The 22,389-nt window shown below is 38.3% G+C and overlaps 1 protein-coding gene across 1 annotated transcript; it reads right to left on the bottom strand.

The window, feature by feature from the left end:
• Positions 1-1,810: 1,810 nt before the first annotated feature.
• slc26a6l2 (solute carrier family 26 member 6, like 2) lies at positions 1,811-20,509 on the bottom strand (the record flags this gene model as incomplete). Its single annotated transcript, XM_084098642.1, has 18 exons — positions 1,811-1,959; positions 2,088-2,142; positions 3,251-3,553; positions 5,009-5,092; positions 5,165-5,257; positions 5,341-5,410; positions 5,495-5,601; positions 8,701-8,796; positions 9,407-9,484; positions 10,017-10,130; positions 10,279-10,426; positions 11,292-11,374; positions 11,462-11,614; positions 15,346-15,510; positions 15,767-15,939; positions 16,146-16,256; positions 16,657-16,796; positions 20,349-20,509. 18 exons carry the CDS (start codon positions 20,507-20,509, stop codon positions 1,811-1,813), a joined length of 2,283 nt encoding a protein of 760 aa, XP_083954768.1.
• Positions 20,510-22,389: the final 1,880 nt, after the last annotated feature.

Below are 22,389 nucleotides of genomic sequence, written 5' to 3' on the forward strand. Positions count from 1 at the left end.
GTACAGTACGTCAGGTGACCTGTTGTACAGTAAATGCGAAAAAACTGTTTCCATTGCAGTTTTGAGAAATATTCCCTTTTCGAATTGCCTGAAAACCCCCCTCATGCGAGCGTAAAAACATGTTCGCAATATATGTGAGTTTTTACTAAATTGACGCGTTTCCATTAGGGCGTAACTTCAGTTTGCGCAATTTGAAGGGTAATGGAAATATTTTTTATTTGGAAGAAAAAAACTCAACTAATGCTGTAAAGTTAAACTATACAGGGAACCCTGTCAGCTGTTACATTACTATAATATTAAAGTTTAAATTTAACAACTGTACAATAATAATAATAATAACGTTCAAATATTTTGAATGATATAAGAGTAACATAATGAATATGTAATATGCCTATAGTGCATATAGCAAAATGCTCTTCTTTAGAGTTAATTTAACTAACAAGCTAGAATGTCCAGAGGTAAATGTAACATTAAGTGCACATTGTTTACAAGCTGTTTTACTGACCGCTTTCCGCAGTTGAAACACTGATTGAGCGATTACATGAGACATGAGACCCTTCAGTAAGCTGTTCTGTATCTTTCAACATACCTTCTGATGTTCATTCATATTTATTTGGTGCTGTAACTAGTAGTAAAGAGGAAGAGATGATCGGTTCAGCTGCTGATTGAACCAAGGCACTACAGCGATCTGTCACGCCACATTAAAGGAACACTCCACCGTTTTTTGAAATAGGGCTTATTCACCTTCTTTCCTACATTTAGATAGGTGGGCAAATGCATTTTTGTCTCCGTGCATGCATTGTTTTAGTTTGACAGGGTCGGCGCTAGCTTAGCTTAGCATAATGAATGGAATCCTTTGTTGCCAGCTAGCATGTCCTGAGTAAAAGTGATATAAAAAATAAATAAAAAACACCTAATTACTTCTTGTGGCCTGCGTATTCACAACGAGTACAAATAGCGATGCAGATTAACACTAGGCGACTTCCTAGGCAGATTTTGACTTATATATTAAGGACTATATTAGGGGGAAGCACAGGCGAAGCACTGCTACTTGGGCGTGATATCTCTGCGCCCAAGTAGCAGTGCTTCGCCTATGCTTCCCCCTAATATAGTCCCAAGTCAATATCTGCCTAGGAAATCGCCTAGTGTTAATCTGCATCACTATTTGTACTTGTTGTGAATACGCAGGCCACAAGAAGTAATTAGGTGGGTTTTTTTTATTTTTTATATCACTTTTACTCAGGACATGCTAGCTGGCAACAAAGGATTCCATTCATTATGCTAAGCTAAGCTAGCGCCGACCCTGTCAAACTAAAACAATGCATGCACTGAGACAAAAATGCATTTACCCACCTATCTAAATGTAGGAAAGAAGGTGAATAAGCCCTATTTCAAAAAACGGTGGAGTGTTCCTTTAAAGAGCGCCAAAACAGTATTTACTGTTTGAATTTCGTAACAAAATTGACAGAATTTGAAAGCTAAGACTTTGTTTCATATCAAAAGTAGCCTGATCGGTCTTGTCTGTCGCCTGTCAGTGTCCTCTCTCATGCGCTGAATGCGTTTGCAGCCCTGTACACATATATCTCAAAATCACTAGATGTTTTCATTGTGGAATGTCAACATCCATTGACTTATATCATCCTGATGCTGGTCGTCATGGTAACACGAGGTCTTCACATAGGCACATCAGTCAAAGAAGGAGATACCGACATCTGCTGGTCAGAGCCTCGTAACGCAGGGCATTTCCTGTGACAGAGCAACAGTTCACATGAATGTGACAGGAGACAGATTAATGAAACACTCAGTGTGATCACAGTCTCACCAGTGCAAACTCAGAGCAGGACAGATCTCTCAGACACAGGCAGTGCAGCACAGCATCATGGATAGATGGGAAAAGTCGCCATTTAGAGACGGACTCTGAGAAGAATCCTCCTCGCTCCAGCTGCTGCACTACACACACTGCAGCCACAAAAAGGTGCAGTTCTTGACGGTCGAATATATTATGCATATTCTAATAATTATTTAGATTTCTGATTTAGCATGTGAATGTTTGTATTTTAATTAAGGGTGTATCAGATTTTACCCACCTTGACATCCAGCGATGTAAACAGTGACATCTACTTCAGCAAAGTTTTGAAACATCTAGAAGAAAGATTACCATGTCTTTCTTTCCAGCATGATTTTTTTTTTCTCTCAATGTGAATGTCATTACTATGGAAACTTGTTTCTGCCATGGAATTAAAAAAGTAATTGTGACACTTTTTTTCAGACTTAAGTCAGACTTTTTTTCCCCTTGCAAGATTATATCTCACAATCTTTACTTTTACTTGAACCCTTTTAACGCATAGAGGTCACTACAGTGGACAGCTGTTCAAAAAAGCATTTTCTTGCAGATGCATGGGTTTCGATGGCATAGTTGGACATCAGCTTCTACAGTGGACACTAGTGCCTCATCCTATACACTGCCACCAAGTGGCAAGCCGTTGTATGTGGATTTATTTCTCCAAACAAAGATTGCAGACGGCCAGTCATAAATGCCAAGTTGCACCGGAATATCCATCCATTCCTTCAATCCTAGGAGACTCTTGCAGGTAAAAATGTTGTAACATCAAGTTACATCTTAGAAATCAAATCATATATAACAAACATTGTTAAATTGTTAAGTATTGATTTTAGATTGTGAGGAAATTCTAATTAATCATCTGTCCACTTAATTGGACATCATGCATCACTAACTTTATTTCAGCTACAATTCATACTATTAGTGTGACTGTTGTTCTTGAAAATGCTTCATCTGCAGTAACTTTTTTGTTTGTAAATAAATGTATTTGAGTTATTAGAATGTAATTTGCAGTTACATCAAAAAGTAATGGTTATGTAACGTATGTTACTTGCAATGTGTTACTTTACTTGTTACATAAAAAAGTAATGATTACATTATGTATGTTACTTGTACATTCAGAAAAAAAGTTGTATTACACAATTCAGACTTTTTTTCTCTCAATTTTTTTTGCGAGACATAAACTCGAATTTACTTTATTTTATTATTCCATAGTGGAAACAAGCATCCATTAATTTCTCTTTCTATCTCTCTAACTATTATCTTCTGTAGAGCTGCTTTACTGCTGAATTTTATTTTACAACATTAACACTGTTATTGTCATGTTTATCAATGTGACGCTGCTTTTGAAACAATCTTTATTGAAGGTATATATAGGCCTATAAATAAATGTGACTTGTTTTGACCTACGTTTTTCAGTGTTTTCAGGGTGACCGTGTCGATGAAGCTGACAGGAGTGAAGTCCAGGATGATGGAGTGTGTGTGTTCCTGCACACCGTCACAGCTGGAGGAGTGTGTCTCCGTGTTGTCCCGTTCCTCCTCCTCAGAGTCCTGCTCTGGCTGGAAGCCGCGGTTCATGTTACCGTGGCTTACTGTTGCTATGCCGTTGTCATTTATGATGTGTTCATGGTCCGGTCTTTGGCGGTGCACAGATTCACTCACATTCTTCATGGAGACCAGCAATCTGTTCGCTAACACTCTCAGAACTCCAGTCTATAAACAGGAAACATAACCGCTTAAAGGTCCCGTTCTTCGTGATCCCATGTTTCAAACTTTAGTTAGTGTGTAATGTTGTTAGAGTATAAATAATATCTGTAAAATTATAAAGCTCAAAGTTCAATGCCAAGCGAGATATTTTATTTAACAGAAGTCGCCTACAGCGAACGGCCCATTTGGACTACACCCCTCTACTTCCTTCTTTAATGACGTCACTAGAACCGTTTTTTGACTAACCTCCGCCCACAGGAATGCTCCCTCAACTCTACCGAAATTCGTTTATGTACTTGCGCACTTCTTATAACTTACTGTGTTTACTCAGCTCTTACGGTGATTTTCTGAAGTAAAACTGACGCTTCATCTTTTGTGTTTTGTACAATAAACTTTATTAAACTCATCAGTATATGTTTGATCATCATTCGGACCTGGTCTGAAACAGCAGACTTGTAGGCTATTAATAAATAATGGATACATACAAGCAGATGACAAATACTTTATAATAACCGTAATTAAACTACTAAACTATACCTGTTTCATCTCTATACAGCACTCTGACTCTGTAGGCATTATTGTACGACTCGAAATGAACACCGTTACTGAGAGTTTCTGATATTATCATCATTCCGTGAGATGAAATTGTCCTGATAGACTGAGCGCGAGCTCGTGAGGCTCCGCCCCCTGGGTCGTCCAGCAGCAGCTTATTTGCATTTAAAGGGCACACACTAAAACAGAACGTTTTTCTGAGCCCCAAAAAATTACAATTTAAACATGCTGTAAAAAATGATCTGTTGGGTATTTTGAGCTGAAACTTCACATACACACTCTGGGGACATCAGAGACTTATTTTACATCTTGTGAAAAGGGGCATAATACGGGACCTTTAATAAACTGTTTCACATGCTCACATCAGGTTAAAGAACTAAAACATTAAAAAGGTTTTTGTAAAGAGGTATGTAAGAGTGTGTGGGGACGTTTGGCGTAGGACGAATGACGTAGGTGTAGCGTAAGCTTAGGTGAGAAATGATGAATGCGGAAGCACAGACAATAGAGCAAAACAAAACACCGGTGACGATTCAAAAGTCTAAAACAAGATATTTGAAAGAAATTTTTTGAAGGATTTCGATATAAGAGAAAGGAGCTACTTTTTACATTATACGTCAGGTCAAAGGTCATAATTAGAATTTTTCAGTGAACTATTTCTTTACTAAATAAAATGAACTTGATGTAAGCTATTTTTTTGTAAGGGGTTGTTGGAAAATGATTTACAAATATTATTATTATTTTATTTTTTTCAAACATAGACAAAGTTTCTTTCAGGGGCAGGGTTAGTGTAATAATGATGAATGTGTGTATGTGATTGTCTGTAAGCTGTGGTATTTGGACAGAAACTCTCATGTTCTCATCCTTTCAGAAGAGTTTCCAGAATTCCTCATCACAGCATTCCTCTCTCACCTGTTTATCTTTTTCCTTCTGTTGTCTCTTTTTTCCCTTCTCCTCCTCTTTCCTCTTTTTCAGCTCTGGAACATTGATTCCACTCTAGAAAGAAGAAAGTCAAGCTGAAAGCTGTTGACGGTTCATGTCTTTAGTCATGTGTGTTGTGTGAGGTACCTTCTCCAACAGGGCCTCTTGATAGAGTTCAGCATTTGCATAGTAGAGCATTGCAGAGGAACGGAAGATAGTGATACCTGGGATTGTTTTAACCTGACCAGAAACACAAATATAGATTATAGAAGTTCCATAAACAGTACACATAAATGAGCAGTTTGCCTGCAAGGAAGTCTCACCTCCTTATATGACTCTGTTTCCAAGTACAGTTCGGTGTCAGGCACCCTGCCAAGTAAAGAGTAGCTTGGACTAGACAGAAAGACATTAGGAGGGTTATGAAATACATAGCCTTTATCTTTATAGACACACAAATACACTTTCACACAGGCTCACCGCTGAGTCCTGAAGATCACTGTGAGCAGTGTGAATATGATGGACGCTGCCAGACCCAGATCCAGATTCAGCAGGACAGTACAGAGAAACGTCACCAGCCACACCAGCTAGAGGAACAGACAGAGGAGGGCTTTTCACACTAGCTAACCCTGGTAGCCTGGCAAGCCAGACCCACATAAAGATGTTGGGTCTGGGAACACACCATTGGCACAGCTCAATCCGAGGGGCGGGATAGACGGTTGTCTTTCAAATTCCCCCTGCACGCAATAGGATAGCGCTACAACCAACCAGAGCGTTTTCCCACCAGCGGAGCTAGTAGATAGATTAAACTTTTGCCGTATCCAGTCGGCAAAACTACGAACACATCTTCCTTTTTTAAGAATGACTTCAGTGCCGTTCTTTGTTCTTTTCTCAAAGAAAAGCTGAACTCCAAGTCTTCCAGAGTCACGGCCAAAGCCGATTGGAAAGACCGCTGTTCGCCAGCAGCAGCAGACATTTACTTTGTTTTCAAGTAGCAGGGAATTCACACGGAACTGTCACAACTCTGTCGTCATTATGTTAAGCCCGCCCACCGACTCTATACACGATGTGATTGGCCTGACTAGAGTTTGGTTTTTCCAGCTCGAAAGCCAACGGAGAGTTGCTAGACCACCCTGGCTGCAAAATAAAATTTGCTGCCGCTAGGGTGCGTCTAGATTTCTAGGCTATAACCCTGGGTTATCTTGCTTCACATTTCACACTGCTCATAATTTACCCGTGGTTAAAGGGGTGGTATAATGCCTTTTTCACAAGATGTAAAATAAGTCTCTGATGTCCCCAGAGTGTGTACAGGGTTACTGCAGGTTTCAGTTAGTCAAATTTAAGACCTTTTTAAGACATTTTAAGACCATAAAGATTGAAATTTAAGACCTACACGACGCATTGCCAAAAAATATTCAAATCAAAGAATTCATTTTATTTCAATGAATTCAGTAATTGAAAAAGCATTAACTTAATTTACAGATAAAGCAATCACATTAGTAACCTTCCAGACCCAACAACGCGTGTCAGAGAAAAGAACAGAATCAGATATAATTTTTTTTATAGAAAATTGTACTTTGCATATTATAGGCCTACTGTAAAAAACACATAATTAGTTGATTTTAGTTGATCATAGTTGATCATAACTAGAGATGAAATGGCATGAACATTTCATTTAATTATTATAGTGCCAAAAATTATCACTTATCACAGAATCCTGTTCAAAAAGTACTAATACTACACAATGAAATAATGAAATCAATTCACCAAGTTTTATGTCGAAAAACAGCAAATAACAAATAAAATTAGCATCAATACGCACTAACATAAACATTAAAATAATACGATTAAAAATGATAGCCAGATTTTAAAAGTGTCTTGCAACATGTTATATACTAACATGTACAAGTTCACATAAAGTTGACAAAAAAGGTTTTTATAAAAAGATAAACCTCACATATTTCAGACTTTAATTTATCTTTTTTGACTCATTCTTTTTATAAAAAATGATTTAGTGACATTTACAATACACTTTAGCTTATCTTTTATTATTAATAGTAAAATTCGGTCCGATTTTCCCGTGGCGCCTGTCGTTGCTATGCAACTCCACAACTTCCGCCGAAAAACGCTTGCTGTAGCTCTGTTACAAGATTTATTTACGGAGAAGAGAAAAACACCCGTAGTGTTTGGGTGCACCCGCATCCTTCATGTCTTTTTTCATGTTGCTGCGCCTGGAAAAAAAACGAGCGCGTCGCTTCAATTATAAGTGCACTTACCGCGCCTACATTTGAATGAACTTGAGCGCGAAAAAGACGCGATATGTGAACTGCCTCTTGGCGAGCGACTTCGATACTTTTTTGCTACTTTGTAATAACTTAATGCGGCCAGCGTTTCTGGAAATGAACGAGGGTAAAATCTTTTTTAAGACCTGACTAAATGAAATTTAAGACCGCGGATGAAAATCTGGCTGTTTTTAAGACGTTTTAAGGCCTTAAATTTAAAGTTCAGAATTTAAGACATTTTAAGACTTTTTAAGACCCCGCGGGAACCCTGTGTGTATGTCAAGTTTTAGCTCAAAATACCCCGCAGATATTTTTATAGAGCATGCTAAAGTTGTCCCTTTTTGAGGGTGAGCAAAAATGCCTCATTTTGTGTCTGTCCCTTTAAATGCAAATGAGCTGCTACTCCCAGCACAGGGGGCGGAGCTTCAAGAGCTCCTGTCCTTAACAGCTTCGATTACCTCACACAGACATGCACTGAGAATTTCAAAAACCTTTAGCCTTTCATGTTCAAACCGGAGTCAGAAAGATGGAGAGACTCAAGAAGAAGTGACAACATGTAGACAACATTTCTGAATGGTTAGTTGATGAATTTATGTCGCTTATGTGTAGTTATTTTCTAGTCATTCATTGGCGGGGTTTATGTAAATATTGGGGTTAGTGATGTCACAAACCCGTGAAGAAGCTCGTGTAGTCCCTACCAGTCGTTTGTTGTAGTCCTTAAAAAGCAATTTCTTTAAAAGCAAATATCTCCCTTTGCTTTGAACTTTGAGCGTCGTAACTTTGCAGATGTTGTTTATGCTCAAACAGCAACATTACACACTAACTAAAGTTAGAAAAGTGAAATCATAATCAACCACACCTTTAACAATTAATCCTGGGTATTCATAAGCAGACATTTCACTGTATATTCTTAAACCCTAGGTTAATGTCCTTATTTGCATATTTGTGGAGTCAGTGTCACTGATTGGACGAATGTGGCATGCAACCTATTTACATAAAGGCTCTAGCATTGCACATCCTCGTATTACAGTATATATTGCCATAGCCTACTATCAAGTTTATACTAAATGGTCTTTTCGACTATAAAGGTAAGAATGAAACGGTCTCTTCTTCACTCCAATTGTCACATTTTCTGACACAATTTGACCATTTGTGTTTTGGTGACTGTCCAATTTGAATATGAGGCATGTAATTGGTTGTCCATCGCTAAGCATCTAGTCGTAACAATCTAACACCTCATCCATCGTTTCACACTGTATACATTTGGTACGCGGTTAAAAGCGGTGTTTAGAACGACGATAACCCGGGGTTAAGCGCAGTGTGAAAAGCCCTAGAGAGGGTCGGGACACAGTATCATACACAGGAGACAGACATATTTATTAGTCTTTAACGATCAGATCTCACCAGATCTACTCTGTTGCTCTTCCATAGAGCAGGAATATCCTGACACTGCATGAACATTCCCTTCAGATTCACAAACACGATGGTGGAAAGCACAGCCTGATGACAGACACACAAACAACAACTTAAAAATGTCTCTGATGTCCAAATGGAGGATTAGGAGTGCCGCTTCAAAAATTAAGGAATACATTTTTAATGAAGTAATCTGAAAAAAGTAGCCTAAATCAATCAATAAATAGCGTATTTAAAATTATGTAAATAATATAAATAAATAATTTCTAAACAAAGCTTTCATTGGCTCCAGAAGTATTTTTTAATTGGCATTTATTCTAATAATCTAATAATAGTAGATCAATCACACCTTTACAAACTTTCATTTTGAAAAAACTATTTATATGGAATTAGCATGTTGTTGTTTTTTATAATTCTATTTAGCTTTCATTTATTTTTATTTCAGTTTTAGTTATTTTAGTAGGCTACTAATTATGTCAGCTTTTTTTTTTTATAATTTTAGTTTTAGTTAATAACAACAACACTGGACACAAGAGCCACCAATGAATGCCAGTGTTTGAAGAAAGGTCCTAAATTACAGAGTTTTATTAATTACAAGTATTTAATTACATAATGTAATTCTATATCACAAATGCTCCTCTCTATATTGATTGTATCTTTATATTTTGTGTAGTGTTAATTTGAGTGCATGACTTACTGTGGGCAGCTCCTCAAAAATTGACCCGAGCTTTAGAACTGTAATGAGCACAATAACAGCAGATATCACTCCAGCCACCTACATGACACAAAAGTATATTTGTAGTTGAGCATAACAGACAGCATATGTTTTATATATTTATACTGCGTGTGCAAAAGTTTGGGGTCAGTATGATTTCGAAATGTTTTTGAAAGAAGTCTCTTATGCTCACCAAGGCTGCATTTATTTGATCAAAAATACAGTAAAAACAGTAATATTTTGAAATATTATTACAATTTAAAAGAGCAGTTTTCTATTGTAATATATTTTAAAATGTAATTTATTCCATTGATTTTTTTAGCATCATTACTCTAGTCTTCAGTGCCACATGATCCTTCAGAAATCACTCTAATATGATGATTTGATGATCAAGAAAATTTTATTATTATTATCAATTTTGAAAACAGTGCTGCTTCATAATTTTTGTGGAAACCATTATAAAAAAAAATGCATTTATTTGAAATAGAAGTTTTTTTCTAACATTTTAAATGTCTTTACTGTCACTTTTGGGTAAAAGTGTTAATGTCTTCTTTTGAGCGGTACTGTATGTTTTTCTCAAGTGGAATATCACCTGTGTTTTCCCCCCTGTGCTCTCCTGGACAAGACTGCGAGATAGTGAGGAAGTGACGGAGTAACACTGGAAGAAGCCACCAATGACATTACTGAACCCCAACGCCAACAACTCCTGCAGAGGGACAATGAGAGACTCTCACCTCTGCACAATGCTAATACATCTTCAGAGCATGATTTATCTATGTGAACAAGTGTACTGAAGGCATACGTGACACATGGGTTGGTTGGCCCGTGTCGGTTTTGGGTGAAATATGTTGTACCTGATTGCTGTCTACTTTATATCCATATTTGAGAGCAAAAGTCTTGCCCAGAGAAATGCTGATGGCGTATCCCACCACAGCCACGGCAAACGCGTCTCCTACCACTGAGGAGAAGAAGCCCACCTCTGGGACTCTGGGTGGCACCAGCCTGTGGAGAGGTCAGAGGTTACAGATCTTCTCCCAACCAACCTTTGAGTGTGTCTTATATGCGTAACCCTGCAAAGCCTGACGTGTGAAATAATATAATAATAGTCTGAAAAATCTATAAAAAATTAAAAAAAAGGAACAGTTTATTGAACCTTTAGACAATATATTCAAATATTTGCATGTTTTTTGTTGAGTATCATATTTGATAAATCAGGCTTTTATGGCTCATATGATACAGGAAAATATGAAGCTCGTTCTTTTTTCAGAGGCCAAAACTGAGCAAAAATGTGCAATTTGATGCAGTTACTGATATATGGCCAAAAGGTTTGATGAAATTCTGATAGCTTGTAATGTAAATCAATTAGATCTTTATAACAGTATAGCAGATACTTACATAAAATGTATATAAATATCATTCATCACTCTATATCTCCCATAATGTCTTAAGATGATATTTAAATGCTTAGTTTTATGAGCAAAGTTCAGTAGTTTTTATAGTGGGGGCAAAAAATATAATGCAATGCAATACAATGATGATCGAGAGATGAACAAATAAACGTTCCTCAAAACCCTGATGGATCATATTTGATACTCACATTTGAAGGAAGTCAAAGGTCCAGTAAATCTCACACGTGAGGGTGTGAGTGATGGAATTTCATGAAGCTTGGGATTAGTGCTTTGCTGTAGACTGTTTTGATGGGGTTAACAAAGTCAGTCAACAGAGATTAAGACCAAGAAGTGAGTCATCAAGAAAACTTTCTAACCTTCTGCAAGAAGATTGGTGTTTCAAAAGAAACAGTTTAATTTTCAGTACCCACTCAAATTCTATCCCTATGTACTGTATGTGATGTGAAGCACACACTTACCCACTGGGAATTTTTCCCACCACATCGACACCGTTGACAGCTTTCAGATCAGTATAATGAGAAACAAGAGTCCCTGCAATAATCTGGAAAGATACACCCAAAGTTGTTTACTGAGCATCTGATGTTTTGAAAACTACTGGAGTAAAATCATGGCACACCATCATACCCACCAGCATGAGCTCTATGGGAACAGGGAGGAGTAATTTGTGACGGTAGCAGGAGTTGATCTCTTTTACAATGACCAGAGCTGTGAGAGCCACCAGACTGATCACCAGAGTGGGAATATGAGTCTGCGGTAATAAACTGCCCAGCTCCACCAGAGTCTAAAGAGAGAGAGAGAAATATGAATGTACTTACTATAGTAATAACAGTAAGTTATGCATAATTACAAGTAACTAAACCTAAGCTAAACCCTAAGTACATGTAGTTAATTAATATTACTCACTACTTATTTAAGTACAATGTAACTACGTCACCTTAAAATAAATGTGTATTTTTACAATGTGTCTGAAATTTTAATTTATAGGGGGAGGCATTCATTATTCTACTTGTGCACTATTGTGTGAAACACTGAGGTCTATAATAGGGTTTATCTGAGTACAAATTAGTGCAGTGCCTCGAGTGATGGTGTAGGCACTGTGAAATAAAATGGTGAGTTTGGGAAAAGATTAATTATTAATGTTAAAGGGGTCATATAATGATACATGCACTTTTACAAGTTGATTGTACTGAAATGTGTGTTGGCAGTGCCTGTACACAACCATCATAAAATGATAAAAATCCATCCAGTGTTTTTTTTTTAATCTCCTTATATGTTTTCCCCTGTCTCAAATCGAGCCGTCTGACCATGTGACGTCACACGGTCGGACGCCCCTCCCACAATTGTTAATTGACAGCAGCGTTTCAACACAGACCCGCCCTGAGCGAGCTGTCATCATAGTCCGCGCGAACATTGTTGATACGCTGGAGCAGAATGGCGTCTAAGTGATTGTGGTGTTCTGTTCTTGGGTGTAATAACGAACACAGCAGTCATGTTGATGTTCCTAAATCCGAACCGCTGAAGACGCAGTGGCTGAGTTTTGTTTTCGAAGGGAATATTCCCCACGATCAACGTCAATGCTTTCATGTGCGTGAATCATTTCTCACCAGACCGCTTTACAAACAAGGATCAGTATAAAGCTGGTTTTGCTAAGAAGCTGCTCCTGAAAAAAGGATCGGTACCAACTATTTGTCTTCCTGCTGCACCTCCAGAAGAAGAAGTGAGTGTAACGTTTTATTAACCTTTATATTAATCTTTGCAAATCACTTAGACGCTTCACGATGAATGCAGCTAAGGTTTACACTCAGGGTACATTACGGCATGTTTTCTATGTACAACGTTCTCAATATAATTCATAATCCCAAGTTTATAATGAACAATGCGTTATGGTTATTGTGTTATTATTACAAACGGTGTACGCACAGAACAGAGGGGCGGGGTGAGCAAAGCTCATTATAATTTAAAGACACATGCACTTAAATGGCGTGCTGAAAACAGAGCTGACCAGGTAAAATGAGTGTTTTCTTACAATACTAATGAGAATTTTTAATTAAAGTGTATTACAAACTTTTCATTTAGACCCCAAAGAATCATAATAACTTGTACAAAAATGGCATTATATGACCCCTTTAAAATCCTCACACCAATTTATGGAATGCACTTTTTGCGTTTTGAGTATTGGTAACCAATCCCAGTATTAAACCCTGAGGAAGTGTCACACAACTCTGATCTCTATATCTTTAACACAGATCAGAGAACGGGATGCAACTATATTGCATTTTCTCGCAGAAAGTATTTACATCATCTTAAAGGTTGGGTAGGCAATGTTTTTCATAAATGAAACTCTCTTCACATCCTGATAGTAATCAATAATAGAAGTGATCTAAATATATATATTTTTACATATGTCTTCTGTGGAAGTATCAGGGCCAAAAAGATGTTCGTCCAATCATTGCATTCGGTCCGAATCCAATGATAGGATGTCCTACCTGCTTGTCAACATATGTATTTCAATACCTCCAGTCATCCTACCACCTGCCCTCTAGACCCCATCCCCTCACACCTTCTACAAGCCATCTCTCCCACACTTCTACCAGCACTCATATCATCAACTCATCTCTCCATACTGGCATTTTCCCTACAGCATTCAAGCAGGCTCGGGCAACTCCACTGCTTAAAAAAACAACATTAAACACATCACTTGTAGAGAATTACAGACCTGTCTCTCTCCTACCATTCATTGCAAAAACAATTAAACGAGTTGCTTTCAACCAAGTAACATCCTTCCTGTCTCTGAACAACCAGCTGGATGTCAACCAATCCGGCTTCAAGAAAGGGCATTCAACTGAGACTGCATTGCTGTTGGTCACAGAAGCCCTATGGACCGCAAAAGCTGCTTCCAAATCTTCAGTTCTCATTCTCCTGGATCTGTCTGCTACCTTCGACACTGTGAATCATCAGATCCTTCTGTCCACCCTCTCATCACTGGGCATCACAGGTACTCCTCTCCACTGGTTTGAATCCTATCTCACAGGTAGGTCCTTCAGGGTTGCATGGAGAGGCGAGGTATCCAAAGCACATCAACTGACCACAGGGGTTCCTCAGGGTTCAGTTCTTGGACCCCTCTTCTTCTCCATTTACACCACATCACTGGGACACATCATACAGGCACATGGTTTCTCTTACCATTGCTATGCTGATAACACACAGCTCTCCCTCTCATTTCAACCAGATGATCCCACAGTAGCTGCACGGATCTCAAGCTGCCTGGCGGACATCTCGGCATGGATGAAGGAGCATCACCCGCAGCTCAACCTGGCAAAGACTGGGCTTCTCTGCCTCACTATCCAGCTAGATTCATCATCAATCACCCCATCAAGGTCGGTCAGAAATCTTAGAGTAATATTTGATGACCAGCTGACCTTCACAGACCAAATTACAAAGACAACTCGATCATGCCGGTTTGCACTGCACAACATCAGGAAGATCAGGCCTTTCCTAACTGAGCATGCAACACAACTTCTCGTCCAGGCCCTGGTCATATCTAGGCTTGACTACTGCAATGCTCTTCTGGCTGGACTTCCATCATGTGCAACTAAACCTCTACAAATGATTCAGAATGCTGCAGCTCGTCTTATCTTCAACGAGCCCAAGAGGGCCCACGTCACTCCTCTGTTCATCTCTCTGCACTGGCTACCTCTCGCTGCTCGCATCAAGTTCAAGGCATAGACGCTTACTTACAGATCTATCACAGGCTCAGCTCCCTCCTACTTTCACTCACTCCTACCACAGGTCTACATCCCTACCAGAAGCCTACGATCGGTCAACGAGCACCGTCTCGTGGTTCCATCACAGAGAGCCACAAAATCACTTTCCAGAACATTCTCATTCACAGTTCCATTCTGGTGGAATGATCTCCCCACCCTCATCCAGAATGCAGAATCCCTGACAACATTCAAAAGACAACTTAAAACTCATCTAAAAAAAAAAAAAAATCCTTTCCTTTTCCCTAAATTCTCCCTTGTCTGGCTTAAGCCTGGTTCACACGGCAGGATAATTAGGCCGATTTTAGCCCCGATTCACCCCTTCCGACAATCTTAAGGATGCTCCGATTATGCTACTCTGAGCAATGCCTGCACTTTGTATTTTGAGCACTTCTTGCATTGTTTTTGTCTCTTCACGATGACTCGCTTAATTTAGTGTCACAGGCCGGGGCGAGCGCCAGCGGGCCACCCACCCCTAGCTTGCGTACCGCCCCTGAGGAGCTGACCGTGGACACGAAGGAGCCAGACACAGAATTAAAAATAAATATGTTCTTTATTAAATAATAAGAATCACCCTGTGACATCAGTCCTAATTTGTAAGTCGCTTTGATAAAAGCGTCTGCTAGATGACTAAATGTAAATGTAAATCTATTACATTTATTTTATTTTATTGAAATAAGTGAATAGTCGGCATTAACGCATGCTATTTTTAATTTATGTTGTTAGTTTCAAGATATACTGAAATCCTCACATAAAGCAGCTGCAGGGGTCCAGTGAATCGTCTGGGCGAAACTCCTAACATGTATTTGAGTTGAGAGATGATGACGTGAGTGGCCGCGCCTGTCGTGTAGCCCCGCACTAACGGCTCGGAGAGATACGTCACTACAAACCCGAACCGAACCAGACCCAACAGAACCTACAGAAAAAGACACAACACGAAATTAACAAAAACACTTTTGAAAAATAATTTAAATTACATAGAGGAACTGCATTGGTTTCAAAATGAATTGTTTTGTTTTTCTACATTAATCCTTGGTTTGTTCATTCTTTTCTTTTCTTATTTATTTATTTGATTGTTTTTCACATTCCTTCATGCGTTTCTTTGCTCACTCTCTCATTCTTTTGTATTTTCATGTTTGTTTTCATATTCTTGTTTAATTTGCAAGACTCACTTGAAAGATGCCGCATAGTAACGTCGTTGCTGCGGCTACTTTCACCCGTTGCACGTCTCGCGCCTCCGTATCCATGACGACTGATCCATTTGTCCCATTGGTCAGAAAGTGATCCTCAGGAGCCAATCGCTCTGAGACGCTCCCGATCATTATGCTAATCACCGCAAAGGTTCCTAAAAGGCATTGAAAGCGCGCAAACTGGGTGTTTTTACTGAATCCCACTGTCAGAAATTATTATTGTAGGCTATGTATATATTCAGTATATGACAATTATGTGTGATAATGCAGGTAAAAGTATTAGATGTTTTAAATGGATTTTGTATCAAATACAAAATCACATTTCACATTAGCAAACAGTCACTCTGTCTCTTCCCCTCACCTATGGAGACGTGTTTAGAGGTGCCAAAGATGAAGTACACCAGTACAGGATAGAAGGAGGTGTAGAGACCAAACACAGGTGGGACAGAAGCCAAGAGAGCGTATGCCATACCTGAGTATCAATCAACACACAGACAAGCTTATAGTGGATATAAAGAGTCATTGCAATTTACGCAATTTGTGTTTTTGTGTTTTTGCAATTTTTTTCATGAGACGTGCAAAAGTTCTGACATGATTTATCTTTGCTTCATTTTTTACTACACAGTTAACAGCTGTTTTAACAGGGGTGTGTATACTTTTTATACCCCCTCTATAATGTATCCCTTTAGAGACTTCCCGTTCAGTTCTGCTGTTATATTTTAATTAAAACATTATTTATCATGATTAATATCAACCCTTTTTCTTAGGGACATCCCATTTTGTCATGTTTTTTTTTTTATCCTTCAAGGAACATTTTGAGAATGTTTATCCAATGTGTAGTTTTGCTTTGTAACTTGAACTTGTAAACTGACCCTGAGGCAGATGCATGATTCCCACACTGACACCTGAAACCAGGTCACCGAGTCCATTCTCCTGAACGGAATACCGGGGGATCCAGGACAAAACTGGTATCCATGTTACAATCCAAATCTTCCACTGTCCTACAGAACACCTTGCAGACAGTGAAAGAATAAGAGTTTTATAGAATGTGTTCATGGAAAATAGTTTAACTCTAAATCTTCTTTTGCATTATTAACTAACAGCAACAATATCCAATGCATTAACGATTTCATTAAAGTCAGACAGACAGACAGACAGATAGATAGATAGATAGATAGATAGATAGATAGATAGATAGATAGATAGATAGATAGATAGATAGATAGATAGATCAATTTACATTTTTAAAACAAACTGATTGATGATAAAAATTATAATTAAATTTTAAGTGCAAATGTACCACTTCACATATCAGTCATAAATAGGGCTGGGTATCGAGAACAGGTTCCAAAAACCGGAGATTCGTTTTTTGCACTTGAACGGACAAATACACACAAAAATGTCAAATGTCCTCGTAAAAACATAATAACTGACAAAGAAAACGCATGTGTAACAGTATATTGGATCAGTGCAGCTCTTAAAGTGACCGGGGTCCGTGTACTTTTTCGTTCATTCATTATTCTATTTCGGAATGAAAAATGAAATTTAAAAAAGGGTGCAGCTTGTTTTTTTGTTTAAAAGAAAAAAAGCAGAAATGGCTGTATTTTGTTTTCCAAATGTATTGTTGTCATCAAATAATAGTATTAGAAAACTGGACGACATTTCCGATCGGTTTTTAATTTGTAATATTTATTTGTACGTTTATTGTATTTCATTTGACTGATCGCATCTTTAAATAAATAAATAAATAAATAAATAAATGAATGAATGAATGAATGAATGAATGGATGGATGGATGGATGAATGAATGAATGAATGAATGAATGAATGAATGAGCAAAACTTGGCCACTAAATATTTAATAATCAATTATTTTAATGATCACAATTAAAGTTTTAATTTTATTAAACTGAACAAGCACAACATTCAGCATTCAATCAAATATTCTAAAAGATGTATTAATAATAATGTTATTTCAACATAATATCTCGTTATTTCGACATAATATGTGTGCGTGCAACAAGCAAGATGTGCATTTGTAAAAGCATCCGGTGACGCCTGCAATGATTTTTATAGTGTTTTCTGACAGTGTCGACTGGGCTGCAAAGATGAAGTTGACGATCGCCATATAGTGAACGCGCCTATAGAGAGAAATGCACATAATGGATTACATAATCGGAGAGTAGACTTTTTCTTTTTTCGTTTTGAATTATTTCGTTTAAAGACATTTCAAGCTTTGTGTATTTGATGTATTTCTCATGTCTGTGTGAGGCATACACTGAGTTTTGTTAAGTTAGGATGAGATGCGCTCCAGTTAACGTCCAATGCAAGTGACCGCGCGGGCGAGCATGATAATATTATTGTCTGTTATATTTGCTTATTATTTATTAAATCCAGGCAATTGGTTGATGAAAAATGGTTAAAATTAAGATACAATTTATACAAAACGAAATTCACTTTAAAGAAAGGTTTTCTACAAAACAAAACAAAACTTAATGAAGTGGTCAGAATCATGTCTGACCTGCTCCATGTCTCTCGATATATTGTGCATCCTATCTGCTGTTCACTTTTCATAAATCAACATACATGGAAAAAAACACAACTAAATGTGCTTATTTATTGGCTACAACAGTATAGGCCTACAGACTCTCTATTTGTACAAATTTCTGCACATTCATTTAATTCTGAATTTTGCACACACAAGTTGAAAGGCATTTGTTCAAATCAAGTTCAGGATAATTGTGTGTTCATTTATTAATCATTATGATACTAAAATCATAACAAAATAGGCTATGCTATGTACAAAAAATCAGATGAGCCAATGAACTGCCGTAGCCAAGGCGACATCTATCTAGTGTATATAAACTGGGGCACGTTCAAGTTCAAAACGGTGCGCAACGTTTTGCTACGGTTTCCGGGTTGAACGTCATGTTTCCTGGAAACGGCGTGCACCGGTGTGCAACGGGGTTTGAGATGCGTTTTCTCTTGTTTGGTGGGTGTGTCAGAACTGCAGTCCAATCAGCAGCAACATGTATATGAAGCACGCGGTATTAAAGTGAACTCGCACAATGGGTTCAAGGAAAGTAATTTACAAATGTGTTCGATGCAGCTCGGTATACGCAACAACTGAGGATATTAGAATACATGTTTGTCGTAAGTTTTATTGTAAAAATATAGGATATCAACATAATGATGTAGTTGTTTATATTTTTAGCTTCATTGCAAGTGTATGACATTTGGTATAGAAATAAACAATGGTAAGTGCTTTTCCTAAAAATGAGAAAGAAAATACAGGGTATTAAAACAGTATGAACTACAAATAAAGTCAATATGTGAGGCTAAATAGATGTGTTTTAGTCTGAATTAGGTAAGATGTGTGCTTCCATTTCAGTTACAGCAATCCCTTCACTCGATTGGGATGTTCGCTTTTGTTCTGGGCGGCAAGTGCAGTAACTGTAACATCGGGCATATTTTGTAGTATTAAACACATATTTATACCGACTTCATCAGGCTCCGAAAATTCTTCACAAAGAACACAAAGAATGGCCTTCTCAGCTGCCATAGTTGCAACTCTTGCGTCATCAGAACAGTGTGTTCAACGCATCACCGTTTCTGTTTAAAAAACGTTGTGCAACGTTTTGTCGGGGCTGAACGCAACCCTGACTTCGCACGACGGTGTAATTTACTTCCGGGTAAAGATGCGATCAGTCAAATGAAATACAATAAACGTACAAATAAATATAACAAATTAAAAACCGATCGGAAATGTCGTCCAATTTTCTAATACTATTATTTTATGACAACAATACATTTGGAAAACAAAATACAGCCATTTCTGCTTTTTTTCTTTTAAACAAAAAACCAAGCTGCACCCTTTTTTAAATTTCATCTTTCATTCCGAAATAGAATAATGAATGAACGAAAAAGTACACGGACCAGTCTAATTTTCCTGCTGCCATCTCTACAATCACATCAAACAACAAAAGACAAAGAGAAAATTCCCTCACTGTTTTTGACTGAATAACTTTCTATATTTGTAATTTGTATTTTATTTATAAAGTGCAGTGTTATTTTACATTAGATTAGTTTTTTGTATACCTGAATACCTGAAAATCTTATAACACTGTTTATTTCAATCATATCTTTGTTCAGTTGCATCTATTTGTGCAATTGCTAATTTGTTTATTTGTTGTTGTTTTTTATTACTGAGTGTTTACTTGTCTTTAATAATGCTTGAATTTTATATTAGTTAGGCTAGTTGTTTTTTAAACCATAGGCAGAAGTTCCTTGTGTAAGTGTTCTTTAGCCTGTTAATATTTGTTAATGGTATTCAGCTACAATCAAATGTTTTGCAATAAGACTCAGAATAAATGTGAATGATATCCAAGTGTTTTTTTTTTTTACCTTATTGGAATCAAAATTAGGAATAGATAAGAATCACAATCGAAAAGCAGAATCGGAGTCGGAATTGATAAAAAAAATTCAGATGATACCCAACCCTAGTCATAAAGGGGGCTGCATCATTTTCCTTGCATAACAACACACTTTGTGTCTTTGAATCTTACCTTATAGAGTCACAGATCTTCTGCTTTATAGAGGGCCCGTGGATCTCAGTCTGACGTTGAGCTACTTCCTCTAGTTTAAGTTCATCCAGGATGATCCTCTCCACGCAGAATTTTGCTCCAGCATGTTCAGAGAAACCCATGCCTGTCCTTTTCATGTTCATTGTATGTTCCTTTTTGCCTAGGTTTGGGGGTTTCAGCAACTCAGACCCCTCAAACCCTCAAACCCCTCCCAGGGTTTTTTTCTCCCTGAGAATATATCTTGTAACGATTCTTCTTTTCACTGAGAATAATGAGTATAGGTTTCCATGAAGAGATGACAGACTGATAAAGGAATCATCTAGGAGCAACCAAAGAATTCCTATAGGCCTGCAGTATTGTTCAAACCAGAAATGTCCATATGGGAAAAGTGCTTGGGTCATTATCAGAGTCTTCAAAGATCCATCCCACGCCACACCCACAACAATAAACATGAGTGTGCCAAATTTTACACATCTGTTAATGAACTTGTGACATTTTACTGACTCACAAACACACAGACAAAAAGAGTGTTTTTAAAAGAGTTATTTGGACACTGTGCTTGACTAGGAATGAGGTTCAAAATAATGACAGTTTCAGTCCTTGTATGAAAAAACTATAAAAAGGCAACACCTTATTTGTCAGTGAGCACTAAAAGCTGTCCCTTCAGCTGTAACAAAAGCCTGACCAGGTTTTGCTCACTGTCCAATTGTTACATTTTTTGCCATCATCTGTCAGTCAGTTTACTTTTAGTTGTTTTATTTGCCAAGATGACTTCCCCAAGTGAGCAAGATGAGTTAGAAGAACTGACAAAGTAATCAGACAATTTATATGTAGCAACGACTTAAGATATGCAAAGATGGTGCACTCATATTAGAAATATAGAGAAATTGAATTATATAGAATTAGAGAAAATGCAACGCACAATATGGCGGAATATGTCTCGCCTTATAAATAAAAGAGCCAATTGCCTATTGGTAAAGTCACTGCAGCTGCCGTTAGAAGCTCTGGTTGCTATAGAAACAGTGTTCTGAGACATGCGCTTATGACTGCACATGTGCATTGGCTGAGAGGCGTTTCAAAGACGGATGCAGAGTGAAATGACTGGCCTTAAAGGGACTTTGTAAGTTCTGTATGGAACAGAGCCACCAGACACTGGATGCGCTCATTGCGAATTATTTGCTGTAAGAAACTGTTCTTGCTTGATTCTCTATTGAGGGATGAGAGCTGAGTATCTGCAACTTGCGGTTTGGGTCCCACGGCTGCCGAGGTGGCAGAGCGGGATCGATCATAGGGATTGTAGGCAGAGCGTGGGCTCCCTTCTTGGGCTTCTCCTGCTAGCTCTGCTGCTCTCTCTCCCTGGTGCTGCATCCTCTTTGGAGGCTCCTGCCTTGCTAATGGGAGTAGAGCAAGCGCGGTGAGGGAGCTCCCCTCTCGCTTGACTCTTTTCTTGTGGGATGAGAGTCAAGTGTTAGCACCTCTCAGATCGTGGTGTTGCAGGTTGGTAGAGTCGAGGCAGGTGTTATCAAATGAGTCCGCCTCCTCTGCTTTACCTCCTTGCAGCTTGTGACAAGGCAAATGTGGCGGCAGGTCAGGCCATTGGGTCTCTGCACACCATGGGATCTGCCCAATCTGCCCAATCTCGTCTCAGCAGTGCTGCCCGAGGGTGGTGTCTCAGCTTACGCTGATGTTGCTTACTGCCTTCATTGACCTGCAGGAGTTTTCCTATACGGAAGAGTTCTCCAGCTTTTAGGCTTGGAGAGCGTGGACACAGTTAATGTCTGCTCGTTTCTTTAGGAGAACACTGCTTAATGCTTACATCCTGCTTTTGGAGGGGCTTAAGCACAAAGTATGAACAAATGTCAAGAGCGTGAAGTTGCGGTGAGATTATGCGATCCGCTATCTTTTATCTTGCTGTTGTTCAGCATTTTCCTCTGGGGCTGAGGTCCATAGGATGGACTGATGTTATTTGAAAGTGTGAAGCTGCGGTGAGATGAGGTGATCCGCTTTCTTATCTGGTTCAGAG

The sequence above is a fragment of the Abramis brama genome, assembly GCF_963993115.1.
Source record: "Abramis brama genome assembly, chromosome: 22".
In the NCBI taxonomy this organism is placed as follows: Eukaryota; Metazoa; Chordata; class Actinopteri; order Cypriniformes; family Leuciscidae; genus Abramis; species Abramis brama.